The 15,239-nt window shown below is 36.5% G+C and overlaps 1 protein-coding gene across 1 annotated transcript in view; it reads left to right on the plus strand.

Annotated features, from left to right (window-relative positions):
* Window positions 1-15,239, plus strand: part of LOC139733268 (scavenger receptor cysteine-rich domain-containing protein DMBT1-like) — an 83,472-nt gene that overhangs the window by 60,613 nt on the left and 7,620 nt on the right. The window contains exons 16-19 of the mRNA XM_071644106.1: window positions 6,603-6,773; window positions 10,894-10,952; window positions 11,697-11,787; window positions 12,411-12,596. Of these exons, the coding sequence (XP_071500207.1) occupies window positions 6,603-6,773; window positions 10,894-10,952; window positions 11,697-11,787; window positions 12,411-12,596 (507 nt within the window). The remainder of the gene's footprint in view (window positions 1-6,602; window positions 6,774-10,893; window positions 10,953-11,696; window positions 11,788-12,410; window positions 12,597-15,239) is intronic.

The raw sequence follows: 15,239 nt of genomic DNA on the forward strand, positions 1-15,239 counted from the left end.
TGTTTAATCAGTTTAATTGGTACCTGAGTAAATATAGGAAAATGGTCAGTGATGTCTGAGAGGACGATACCAGACTCAGGAAGTGGAAAAACATTACAAAAAATGTTGTCTATGAGGGTAGCCGATTGGCTGGCGACACGGGTAGGCTTGGAGATTAATGGTAAAAACGAAGCAGACATTAATGTTTCTATAAATTCTTTTGAACTGTTTTGGGAGTTACATTTCATGAGATCGATATTAAAATCGCCCATCAAAAATGTATCTTTATTAAGTATCATGGGATTTTGTACTAAATCCTGCAAAACAGTCAAAAAATCATTTAAATTCGAACGAGGGGGCCTGTAAATTACGCCAATCATAATGTTTTTTTCCATGTGGATTTATCAATTCAATAAAAAGGGATTCAAGTACATCGCTCATAACACTAATCTCCTCATGTATAATATATTTAAATTTTTTTGAGATGTATAAACCAACTCCACCACCAACTCTCTCGCTTCTATTTCTAAATACAAATTCGAATCCGGGTAAAGAAAATAAATGACTGATATTAGAGTTCAGCCATGTTTCTGTTAACCCTATGATGGAGCAAGATTTATGATCTGGGTTTTCTAAGAGTAAGCGCAACTTATCAAAATTTTTGTTAATACTGCGTATGTTAAAGTGAGCTAACAAAAATTTTTCACCAACTGTATTCATGATCCGATTTTTATACTGATTTTCGGTCAAATAAACACACGATGGACTCTGGACTGGATCATTTGAGTCAAAGTTATATTCAAATTCTTGTGTTGAGGTATTGTATTTATCGGATATGTAATCTTCATATACACTGGAAATAATATTTACATGATCAGATTCAGAGTGCCTTACTGTGTTATAGAATTCATCACTATTCAAAGAATTAAAAGCAAAATTTGTTGCGTTAGCCATGGGTTAAAATATAAAACATTCGGGAATTAATAACTGGCTTCCCGTCTGGTCCTAGCTCAGCAGCTACGTGGGGGTATGCAGACCTAAAAGAAGAAAGGAAACCGAGATTCGTACAGAGAAACATGAAACACACACAGAACAGGGAAACGAACATGAACACGAACACAGATGACACAGAATCAACATCGTTGCGGATGGTACACAAGGCCATGGCCTCGTGTACAATACCTAACATGAACTTATTTAACAAGCAAGGACGTGTGCTACACGTACTAGGCAGTGGAGAGTGGAAGTGGACAGAGCTCCCACTGACAAGAAAAAAATGTAAACAATCAGCTATTTACCGATATACATTTGCTTGGCAGGAAAAGAAATCATCCATATCACTGAATTATTCTTCAAACATATCAAACATTTACATGTATATGCATATATAATTATCTCGGAATCAATAATCACTAGACACCTCCGATCTCCTACGTCACAGAAATCCCAAAGGGGGGGGGGGGGGGGGCGGCAGTAGCCCATAGTCATTTCATACGTTTCGGAAAGTACAACAATCTCTACTTTGTAATTTCCCTCATGGAAAACAAGAGCAAAGAGACAAACTAAGATACAGCTAACTGAGACGCGACTTGGTATATTAAAATTAACCTAGGGATAAATACCAGTCGAACACCTCATAAGAGGTGAGCACCCTCTGAAAGGGTGAAACTTTGCAGCCCCATGTGCAAAAGATTGATAAAAGATTGATTGATATTGCTGTTACTCGTGAGAAAGCCCACTTCTCCCTCTCTCACAGCCCTCAACAACTGCAATTCTATTAGCAGGGCTGACATTCCTGCTATACTGACTACAGGCAAGCCATTTTTTAAATTACCTATTGTGAATATAATGTTTTGACCCCAAATGACCTTTAGGGAGACCTTATACGAAAAAGTTGACATCAGACCATAAAAACAACTTCAGAATCGAATTCCTTGACCCAGAAAACCTCTAAAGCTGACTTTTCAGATTATTATAACACTTTAAAGTTTTTTTTAAAATGTTATACTGGCCTTTAAACGTAGGTGGCAGCCATATTGGATTTTGCAAATATGCCGCCCCGGAGGGCGCCCTTCGCAAGAAATATGCCTTTTTCAGCCGTCGACAACTGCGATTCTATTACTAAGGTTGGCATTCCTGGAATACTGACCATGGGCAAGCCATTTTTAAATAACCTGTTATGAATACAACGGCTTGACCCCTAAATGACCTTTAGGTGACCTTATAAGGAAAAGTTGATTTCATACCATAAAAACAACTTCAGATTCGAATTCATTGACCCAGAAAACCTCTTAACCTGACTTTTCAAATGATTGTAACCCTTTTATGTTTTCAATTGCAAATGACCTTTAAACCTACATGGCGGCCATATTGGATGTTGCCAATATGGCCGCCCCAGAGGGCGCCCTTCTTGTCGCCCATCAAAAATCGAAGTAGTATGGTTTGGGCTATATGTGTGCCAAATTTTGGTGCTTTTGGAAGAATTTGAACCAAAAATCCCTCGCGCCCCCCACTAGTATCCAAAAATAGAATTAGAATAGTTGGCCAGGGGCATATATAGTCCAAATGCCCTCGCAATAATAGGATTCCATTCCAAGCCTTCAAAAATCATGAATTTCTCCAAAATAATAACGATAATAATAATAATAATAACAATAATAATACTAAGTATTATTATTATTATTATTATTATTATTATTATTATGATAATAATTATAAAGTACCACCAGGACGTCCTCCAGCCCACTGGAGAGACCAAATCAAAAGTGAATTGAGGATTCCCCCAAAAGAAGCTGAACATCAAGCCCAGGGAAGACCAAACTGGAGAATGATCACTCGTAGGAGAGCAAAGGGACACACTGTCCTCTGCAACTAGGTGTTAAGTCAAGTCAGTATTTATTTCATTCTTGTTGGAACCTAGTCCTTTTTTTTTTTCTTCACCTCCTGGTCAAGTGGTGTGGCATTATAGTGGATGACACATCTTGCCAAAACAAGTGGGTCAACGACCACGGCGAAATTCCAGCTCAAGATTTGAAAATAATACGTTTTGATAGCAGAAATAGTCTCAAGTGTGTAGTGTGTTTTTCCACTGCTATCACTGCGTAAATTATCACCGTTTTTATCTTTGTTTCTTGCTTCTTGTTTGGTTTGTTTCGCTGGTGTTGCTTCCATATCTGGGTATTTTTGACATAAAGGGTGAGATATTGCCCTGTCATTTAAGAAACGACCACAACCATCCCTCTATTTTTTACCGCGACGTTATTCATCTCATCGATTTCTGCTTTCAAAACAGTCGGCCCCACGACCGGTCCTCGTCTGGGCGCATTGCAGCGGTCGTCGACCACGTACTCGCTCCTCATCGTCATTTTCGTTCTCTCAGTCGCCACCTGTGCCATCGTCCTCATGAGAAGAAGGAAGATATCGTGTTGATTGGAGATTAAAGGTATTCACTAAGACCAATGAAATGTTTGTTCGCAAAAACCAATAAGTCCACTTTTGAAGATTTTGAAGTACGGTCTCTGTCATAAAGTACAAAATAATACATTTTAAATGATATATTGGTCACTACATATAAAGGTACATTTTTGAAGTTATGGTCGAAAGAAGCAAAGATTTTCTTATTATTCTTTTTTATTTTTCTTGACCTTTAATCGCAAATTTCTCCATTTGGCAAACATGGACTTATCGGTTTTTGCGAACAAACTCTTTATATCGTTATCTGAATTATTTCAAAGTATTATTCAGTAGATGATAAACACAATCCATTTGATCATATACTTGAGCTATATGTGTGTGGGCAAGGAATTATGTGTGTTGCTTTCTTGACAGTGCATCTACCGATATAATAATGTTCATGCTGCACAATTCTCCCGCTTGGTTGTCACTGCAATCAGGTTTCAGGCCACCGTGGATAAAAAGGAGATGGACGTTGTGTAATAAATTTGTCATGAAAATGTCCTAGTCGAGAATAATACAACATTCGTAATACTACGTTTACACCATGTTCCCGGCGGTCACGGCAGTGCTGTAGGCCTATGCGCGAAACGTAGTGCTCCCTGGGTAGATATAATATTTTCCTTCCCCCCCCCCCCTCCAGATTCAATTTTTGCCGTGGCTTTCCTCTTTTTTTTTTTAACAGTTTAGATATCTGACACGGCATCCACAGCAATAACGGCCTGTCACGTTTGCCCATCCCGTTCGCCACGTTGTCTCATCGCGAATATTCCGCTTTGTCCACGGTGGCCTAAAAAGTGACTGCCGTGAACATGGCGCAAACGTTGCATTAGAATGGCATTCTACCATTTGAGAAACTTTTTGTCACAATTAAAGATATCAATTTCCAAAGAAATTGTGCTAGTTATCATCAAAATACGAGTAAAACAAATACGATGTTCCTTGCAAGGTACAGGCATATCTGTCTATAGCGGCCACCCAAGGGGGACGGAACAAGTGATCGTTATAGACAGGTGTCGTTTGTAGACAGGTTGTCGCTCCAGATAGGTGGCCGCTAAGACAGGTTTGACTTTATATACAATGACCTTACATTCTCAGAAGGACATTGGTAAAAAGTGAAATGAAAGAAAAAAAATATTGTATACATAATATTTCTTTGCTGAACCAAATGTTCAGCCGAAAAAGTGCACTCATATATTTCGAACCATACTCTATGTCCTATCATTTCTCTACCCATCTCAAAATTATCACCTTGGTATTGTAGTAAAATTGTATTTCTGCAGCAATCTTCTTTTTTTTAATTTTTTGGTTGGTGTTTCTTCTTTGTGTTCGAATTCCACTACAGGTGGGCCGTAACTGAGTACATCATTAATGTATAAAAAGAAGTACTTGGGTGCACCGACTTGGATACACTAGAAGTGTGGAGCAGAGTCCTATCACCTACACTTGTCACTAACCCGGGAAAGATTCACCAATAGAAGATGTGCCTCGGAAGTCGCTTGACAAAGCGTTCTCTTTGCTGCATTATTTCGATACTGTCTAGAATGTAAGCTTTGGATAAAGTACGTTGCAGTTGAGTCCAAATCGAATATAGCAATGACTTAAATGAAATAGATTAGAAATCAGCATGTAAGAATGATAATAGTGTACTCTTTACCTTTGCTAAACCATCTTGGTCATTTTGCAATATTATTGTGTTTTTAATGTGATCATGTTGAGCTGGGTTTGAGTTTTTTTGTTTCACCACGTGTCCCTAACTTCAGCCAATGGCTGTTCTTCTGTGAGTCCGTGAAGTAAAAACGATACGATTACAAAATACAACATTTAATACATAGTATAGGAAACGTAAAAAACAATCAAACAAACAAACAAACACGTATCCGTAACATCGACCGCGAAAGTATGCAAGTGCATTATACTTACATATCTTTTAAGGCATTTATATAACCCAAAATGACGAAGTGTGATGGGAAAATGATATCTGTGTATGCTTTAATCAAGCTAAAATCTTATAATAATGATATTATTTCGCTATTGTGTGGAGATACAGCGTTGAATGGCCAGGTGTGGAATCGAGAGAGTATACTAGTCCACCAACAATGTGAGGAAGTGTCCAATCCAACTAATAACTTTAAGAGTGATTTCCATTCTATATTGATGCAGATTAGCCCTTGTATGTTTTCTTTTAATTGTTTGATTATCTTCTATTGCAATTTGAACATGCCCTTTAAAACATTTTGCTTGTTGAAATATTCAGTATAATCATTAACCTACTATACTAACATTATTGAATAATAAAGACTGTATCACGTGTATTAGCTGTATAAAGGCTAATAATTTTGAAGCGTGGTAATTTTTGTAAATGACGTAATCTGATAGTTACCAAGGTCTAAAAAATTTTCAGATCCGAAAATGTAGTAATATCATATTGTGCATTTGGTAGACATGAATGTTTTTGAAGTCAGGTTTGCTGTGCAGGTTGAAATAGTAATTAAAAAAAGACCAAACTGGTTGACTGCAAAATTTCAGGATGGCTGTATGCCACACTCGTGTGTATTTTTAATGTGAGAGTGCAGTGATTTTGCCGTACGTCAATTCGGATTTTAAGTTGGAGATCTTTGATGTCGAGAAACATAACTACACCAATAGCAGAGATATTATCTCTCGCAGGAGTAATTCAAGAAACAAAGAACTTGAGAGGGTAGATAGAAGAGAGAGAGAGAGAGAGATGGGAGTTGGCAGAGGGATGGAGAGGGAGAGAGAGAGGCTGAAGATTTGTTTTATTTGAGTCTACTTTTATAAACTTTCTATCTGGCTGAGCTCTACATCAATGACACTGTAAGATAACATTAAAATCATCACCATTATATCGTTGTGATTATCGCAGGATAAAAGATGATAATAGAATTATGAGTTAACGTTTTGAATATGGTCACTCGTTTACCTCTTTCTTAGATGTTAAACTTTACATTCAAAATTTTACAGTTAGCACTCAAAATGTTGAACTACCATATCGAAATTGTTGATCAATCGTTTTGAGTATAAATTTAACATTTACAAATTAAAAAAAAAGGTTGGCGAAGTGACAACATATAAAATGTTGATTTACATTACACATCCGGGTCAAGCGTAACATTGTTGTCTCATGTTGCCCACATGTTGGCCTACAGCCACTGAACAATTCCCAAAAGGGAAGCCGCACACTATCTGTCCTAAACAGTTTGTCCGACGGCCGGTCCTTGTCGAGGCGCACTGCAGCAGTCATCGACCACGTTCGTGCTCGTCGTCATGTTCGTCTTCTGAGTCGTCATCCAAACATTCTACAAGGAGACAAAAGATAGGTAAGTAGGCGTCGGAGACTGAAATATTCGATCATCCTGAGCGTCATTTGGATTATCAGTTTTGGTTTAGAATCTGAAGTAGAGCAATCCGACAGACACCTTCTTCGTGTGAGAGTGTACACGTGCGTGTGGGTGTTTGTGTGTGTGTGTGTATTTTTCGATTTTATTCAACATATCACATTTAATTCCCATTTATTTTGAGTATTCATTGGCAAGAGATATTATACTTCGATTGTGCATTCATTTTGTATAGTTGAATAATATCAAATTGTGCACCTTTTTTTTGTCTTTACCTGCGCATTCGTAGAATGTAGTAGAATGATTCAAGTGTACTCCCTGGCAGGAGATCATATCGATTTAAATATTCAAGTGGAATGTGTGGCAACGAAAGGATCAGATTAGAAAAAAAAAGTATGCTAATGTGTGTGTGCGTGTGTTTATGTGTTCCTATTATGTATAGGGTATCCAACAAAATACTAATGTCAATCACCTGTACTCTATTTTGACTCGTCTTCTGGGTTTATACTATGACAATGATGATACCACATCTGTGTTATGTACTATTGTTGTTTTTTATGTTGGGTTTTCTAACTATTGTGTTTATGAGTCATGCATTTACCAAAGATGGATAATACTGGAGCAACTTAAACGGCAAAACATTTCTCACAATCATAACTTGAGAATCAAGCTGAATTGTTAAAATGTTTACATACTGGAGAGCTTGAGAGGGGAAAATTGCATTCCACAGTATGTACTCCTTGTTATTGTAAACATTTTCCAGAAGAATGTGGAAAAAGTAATGACTATATATGTTAGACTGATATTTTCCTTTTGTCTTAGAATTCACAGTGAATGCTTATGTGGAAGCATACATTACATAACCCTTTCGACTCTTTTCGTAGAACGTTTTTGATTGGGTAATACCAGCAATTGCCACCAGCCAATAACGCTCTTGGGGAAACTGTGTCTTGTTTCAAGCTATTCAACTTAAAATTACTTGTACTCATCACTTATTTTGTTTCCGCATTCTCTGTTTCTTGTAAATATTGTGTGGATTTGCTCTCATTTTTTTCTAATAATATTTAATAATAAATGGAAGAAATAAGAAAAAGTCTGCAATGATCTTCCACAGAAGTAAAAGAAATTGTGATATAATTGACCTCTTCGTCGCCCAGGTAAAAGCTTTCACTAGTTTGTCAAATAATCTACATTTTACAAGCACTCACACGTCCGCACACATGTAAAACACACACACTCGCGAGCGGATAAACCTTTTGATTTGTGTGAAGGAATCAACTTTCCAAATACTGAATATCAATACCATTAATGAATTGTCTTATACCAGAGCCAATGAGCAGAATAATTAAGGAAGGTGGCTTCTTTCTGGTCACAGCCGAATAATAATACAATGTTGCCTTCCAGAAACTGTGGTCAACACTAAATGCTTTGTTAGATGGCTTTTTTATATTAAAGATTTAAAGGTGTCAATATCTAAATACTTCGTGGATATTCATGCACCATTTTTTATTTTTGTCTGCTCAAAGAGTGACCATCTGCACAAAAAGAAAAGTAAAATCGTTATATGTGCTGGCAAGCATTATAAAAATTGAGGAAGGAGAATTGCAGAGAATATGTGTTTTGTGTTTGTTATTTCAAAATTACCACGTGCCTTTTTTATTTTTATAGAAAGTGAGGAATATTGATAGATTCTTACTTTCCAACTTGTCAGATAGCCTTCATTAGATATTTGGTGGTTTGTAAACGTTTTGTCTGCGACCTGGCTGCCGAACCTTCGCGAGATTATGTGACTACAGAATGTGACATTAAAGAACGCCATCTACGGGCTCTCTCTCTTTATCTCTCTCTCTCTCTCTCTCTCTCTCTCTCTCTCTGTATTATAAAGATATATAGATATTTACATATACACATGGATATGACATTCTATGTTTAAAGGGCCTGTACAGTACTGGTTGAGGTGAGGATTCATGCTTTGAACATTCCTAAGTGAGATAATGAGAAACCTCTTGTGAAATATGAAAGAGCATGTAATTTTAAGAAGGATTCAACATTTATTTGATGAAAATTTGTTTTCAAATGGCTGAAATATCCAAAAAAAAATGATAATAATAAAAGGCAACAGGCCATGCCTTTTGTTAGGATCTCTTTGTTTCACCTTGTTTTTGAATATCTCAGCCATTTCAAAACCGATTTTCATCAAATAAACCTTTGATACCCTTTAGAATTGCATGCTCTTTGACATCAGATAGAGTGGTTTCTGAATATCTCGCAAAACCTTAAATGCTAAATCATCACCTCAACCACTACTGTACACACCCTTTAAGACTTCTTGACTATAATATTCGTCTCCAGAAGTAACGTCTTATGTAACAAGAATTTTAGAAACTATTTTCCAATACCCCAACACCATAATCCTCTCTTGCATTATCATACTTCAATTGTGATTTTCGTACACACGACTCAAGGCAGACCTGTCTCTTGTGCTTTCATATTTTGGTATGATTGATAAATATATAAGGGTAGTTTTACAAGAGATTTGCCAACAGTATCGGCACGAGTGATCGAAACTGTTCGAAAGACAAACAGGAACTCGACTTACGATGCCACAGCCAAAGTTGTTTTGATTTGACATTTGACTTTAATTTCCTGATATGTGATATATGACAACAGCGTCTTCGGGGAAGATGATACTGCCTATACGTATTCATTTGCACATTCATGAACCCCCTTTTTTCCTCGTTCAGTAATTTATTCAAATCAAGATTAGACCTAGTACCTTTCTGCCAAACCAATTATCAATGGTACTGAGATGATATACAGTATACACAGGAAACACCCATGTAAACATTATACGCAACACAGTCCATTTAAAGAGTGTAAATTATGTGAAATAAGTTCCATTTCACATAATTTATAAGTCGACCTAACATGTTCATGGCATTTTGAGAACAAGGAAAACAAAAGGATATTCTAAGTTTAGTTAACGTTAAGAGAATGACAAGAAATTTCTAAACGTCTCAAAATGAATCGATGTCCCCAATTTAAATCAACGTTAATTATTACTTTCGTTATTTTTAGTGCATATATCATGTAATTTTCCCCCCAATTTGTTGAGATTTCAAAATTTGAAGCCTTTGGCAACATTATGTCTTTCATATGATGATAATATGATCCGTCATTAACAGATATATCATGGCAATATAAAGAGATCAAGTATTATTGAATCATAGATAAAAAAAAAACACACACACAAAACTTACACACATATATATATATATATATATATATATACTCATATGCATTAATATCAAACAAGAATTATCTCAAACTCTGCTTTTAGCTATACATCAGAAAACAAATATCAGAAAAATAACTATACACTTAGTGATGACTGAGGTAAATCTATGTCTTGTATCATTGAAAGCTGATGCGATATTCCTCCAACGTTTGTCATCCTTGAATTGAATAATTACGTTGAAGATGGAAAGAATGTCATTTGATCTATCTTTCAAAACAAAATAAAACAGAGTCAGAGGTTGAAGGTGTAGGACAGAGGTTAAAGGCGAAGGATCATTATTGATCGAACAATGAGGAGGTTCACAATTGTATCTGAATATAACGGTCCAGTGTGGACTGATATGAATGCATTGTCATCTTTAACTTTTAAATACTCGGCATCACTCAAGACTATAGCTCAGCGAGGAATTTTACAGAACGAGAAAACTAAAAACAAACTGTTCGCTGTTAAAATTCTATATTTGATTTCCAAAATCCAAACTCGGTCAAAGATCACTGCAAGTTTACCTTTCCTCTTATGTATAAGATATTGTACTGACTTAATAATAATTCATTACCACCTTCAACTATACTAACATAATAACGGAGGTACATTTTCTTTTCTTTTACATGGTAATGTGTTTGAGCTACAAAGGGACAATACAAACGTGAATGTGGTAGAAAACAATGAGAATATAAACAAATAAACATTTTCCAAACTGTTCAGTGATATTCTATAACAGGTAGTTGCATTACGATATCTCATTTTGCAGGTCATTGAAACAAGTGTATTTCGAGACACCACATTTCCTCTTTATCGCATAAGATTACCAGATCCGGATTGGTACAGTCTTCTACGAGCAAATAGACCAGGTGTATGGTGATGTAAGAGCGATGAACATCTGTGTTAATGCGCAAGAAGTAAATAGGTCGCAAGATAAAAATACAAAACAACATCGAGCGAGCAAGAATCGGGTGAAATAACAAAAATACATGTACAACCAACTCGTTCACTCGTTCATTGTTATATTATTTAAGATTCAAAAGAAAATGCTTCACACCCAAAATTAATGACGGTTACAAACTGCGCGGAATAATCGCGAGCGGCTACATTTCGCAATCGTATCAGCTGACGAACGTCTCAATTGATAGCAACACGTAGTTATTTATATTGAGATTACAGTACGAGGAAGTTTCATGTCATTTCGGACATCGACCATCTTGCTACACATTAGTTTGTCGAGGAGCTGGCTACCAACGTCTCCATTTAGGCATTCATCGGGATTCTTTGGGGTCTCTCCTTTCCTATCATGTAATATTGCTCTGTGCCATTTTGGCTATTTTACGTCTAAAAGCACCGGATTTCAGTTTGTCAGTTGTAGAAAGAAGTGACCACACCCCTGTGTGTAGGTCAATGCTTACATTAACATGCTAGTATGCATCGATGCACATGTATAACGTGAATATAACACACATACACATACAGATAGTGTACACTGTGTAACAAAAGGTAAGACATAAATTAGGAAGAGGGGACTTTTCAGTCAATCCAAGTGTGTTAATGGAACAATGCTACGATTACCTTTGGCTGTTGGGAATAATCAATCTTTATTTCTTTCTTCTCATCAGATTTCTACAAGAGAGCTGAGAGTAACGATGGTGGTTGATGGTCGACTTTTGCTACTCGTTAGCATCCTTCCCATCGTCATACAACATACTGGTAAGCATTTGTCTGATTGAAACACAGAGAAGTCATCATTGTTACCTGTAAGAAATGATATCCTGTGGCTCTCTTAAGCTAGCAGCTATTATTGTTTTTTAGCACCTTTTTCACATGCTATGTTCTTTCTTCTTTTTAATGACCCGGTTATTACAAACTGTCATCAATAATTCACCAAAAACATAACTACAGTTGTGAAGATTCATGTTAACGTTTTTTTCTTTGTTCAAATTTGAGTAGCAACGACAGTAGCTTTCAAAGAGTAATCGATGGTACTGTAATTCTTGTAAAATTTCGTTCAATCATATTTCAATGCGAAACAAACCATACATAGTCGTTTCAAATGACATTGATGATGTTGAATGCTTGTCGTTTTGCATCCTGATTAGAACACGAGTTGCTTTTTAAACTGTGTAAATCTAGTCTCACTCTGAATGTTCACCTTCTCTCTCTCCCTCTCCGTTTCTGTCTCCCTCTCCCTCTCGTTCTCTCTCTCTCTCTCTCTCTCTCTCATCTCTTCTCTTCTCATTGTATGTTTAAATCTCTCATTCCCTTTTTGTTACTCTCTCTCTGTATAAAATAATTTTCTCTTTTCCGCTCTCCTGATTTTACATTGTAATCAGATGGCATCCAAATGACACTCGATGTACCCAGCCCTCTCCCGGCTAACCAAGAGGTAACGGCTGTGTGTTCCGCAGAAGAAGTGTACGGTTCTTACGAGTTGGCTTGGTATTTGAACGGCGTCCAAATTTCGGATGGCGTTACCACCACAGCCACGGTGAACCGAGTTGGCAAGATAGCAATAGGGAGTTTGGAAAGTGTAACCCTCTGCTCAGTCTAAATCCTTTCTTTGACTAAAGGATAGTTTTCATGTCCGGATGCACCAAATGCAGCATTAGTTTGACAATTTGCAAAAAGATTACCTAGAAATAAGGAAAATTCTGTGAACATTTTCCAGTTGTTTTCTGCCGATCCGGCCCGTTGTGTGTTAATGGAACAGCGCCAAAATCTACTTCGTTGTCCTTCAACCGCGTGACGTCAGCTGACGTAGATGACTTTCGAGAATCTGAGGGGAAAGTATTGCTGTTATACGGAGAGTACGAAATGTGCTCTAATGAGTAAAAAAAATGATACAATAAGACAAAGACACAGATACAGGCACACACGCACGCGCGCGCGCACACACACACACAAATATGTATATATACGCTATATATATATATATATATATATATATATATATATATGTGTGTGTATATATATATATATATATATATATATGTATATATATATATATATATATATATATATATATATATATATATTGGTAAAAAATACATCCTAGTCTGCATTACCGGGAAGAGTCGCAGGGATTAAAATTTAGAAAGTTGCCCCTTTCAAACAATCGGACTTCATCAGCCTTTCTTGGAATTGGGTATTATATTCATGTATAATGCTCACAAACACGCGCGCACACACACACACACACACACACACACATATATATATATATATATATATATATATATATATATATGTATACCTTTCAGGAGAACTTGATGCATATTTTTATTGTTATAACATTTTCATTGCCTATTTGAAAGCATAACAGTGAGGCAGGTGTTTTGCTTAAATTAAGATAACTCAAATTGGCACCATATACCTTACATTCCACTTGCCAATAATTCGAAACAACCTTACTATATTATGCGTTGTCACATATATCATGGTGCATCAGAATAATTGCTATTGTCATAAGCATCATCGAACATTAAGTTCATACAAAACGTATGACCTATATACATATCCATAATGTATATGAAATGATATCACCAAATCGGATACATTTCAAATAACAGCAATTATAAATCAAAGTTCGACAATTTGAGATCTGAAATGAAACTGTCACCTACGCGGAAAAGAAAAAGAAGAACCCCCCTTAAAAAAAATATATATAACAGAGAATAAACAAGAATTAAAGCTCCTCAAAAATGCACATCATGCAGATGCTTCAACTGAAAGTTCTGCCCCAAAAGAAAAAAGAAATGCAATAAAACATTTATGAGACTGGGTTTGAGGTCTCATTATAATGACAACGATATAATGATCTAGAGTCTGTGAGTCATATGATTTTAGAGGAAACAAAGTTCACTGGATTCCTTCCAAAAATAGCAAGATGACGCCATTCTACTTTCGTCTGGGGACGGAAGTAGACCTTTCACCTACTTTGGTGATCCGTACATTTTCATGCACATAGTGTCATGAAATGTGAATTCATATTGATTTCTAAGCAGATAGTGCGCAACTACAATGTCTAAAGAAGTCGATAGACATATTTTAAGAATTTCACTCGCCTGAAAAATTCATTAAAACGGAGAAAAGCAAAACACTATTCGTCGATATCTCTGAGATGCTAGTGGGAAGATTATTCGTCGTTCTCAACGGACTCACTAGGGATTTATAGGAGGACCGCAAAAATTCAAAATCACGCTTACATTAAAATATCACGAATCCAATGATCCTTTGTAATTTCAGGATGATATAACTAATACTCTAATCAGAAATGAATAAGCGCTTTCTAAGCTAAATGCATTTTGTATGTCATAGCGTGGGCACCATTTTCGTCCCTTACTTTGCTGTTACAATACGGTTAATACTGAACCAGCCAAAATGGCGTACAGAGCACACGTTCCTATGCCATATCGCTGTTCACTCCTCACAGCTTTTAAATGTCATATATCATCACTATAATCTAAGTCCCCCATGAATTCACTTCTTCCTCGTACCTGTATCCATCTATTTTAAAACCAGATAACTTTCATACCCTCCAGGACAGTGATAGTGCCGACAGAACACATCAAAAGAATTTCACGGAATTTCAGAATTTCTGACGATTCATACAAACTTGAACGGACGTGAACTTTGACCGATATACAATCTCATTTGCGAACACGTCATATTTTCTGCTATATAAGGAACCATTTGCAACCAAGGCTTAGTGATATGAGGTGTATATACATTCCTCTCCAATCTATGAAAGGACTCGTTCACTTACCTTCAATTGCTAAGACTCTAAAAGGAAAAATGCTGTCAACAGTAACGCCACATATCCGAAGATGGCAGAAGGAAGAATAAATCCCAATAACAGCGGTCTACCTAAGGTATTGTAGGTAAACTGACATAAATCTCATTGAAAGGTTTTCATCTTCATAAGTCAATACACGTTCTTTACAAGCCTAAAATGTACTGAATAGGTAATAATCTTTGTCTAAATATGCTTTACAGGAGTTCTGGAAACGATCAAACGACTACTAAGTGGGATTTATTTCTTCCCACGCTTAATGTAGCAGGTATATACCTCTCTCTGAACAGCAAAAACTAACGTCCTATAATCATATTTCAACCGAGATTTCTAGTTTTCTAAACAACCCCACCGACCGACCGGATCTCTA

Source organism: Diadema antillarum, unplaced genomic scaffold (assembly GCF_040938485.1).
Source record: "Diadema antillarum isolate AM-2024a unplaced genomic scaffold, OU_Dant_1.0 seq00000466_RagTag, whole genome shotgun sequence".
NCBI lineage: Eukaryota > Metazoa > Echinodermata > Echinoidea > Diadematoida > Diadematidae > Diadema > Diadema antillarum.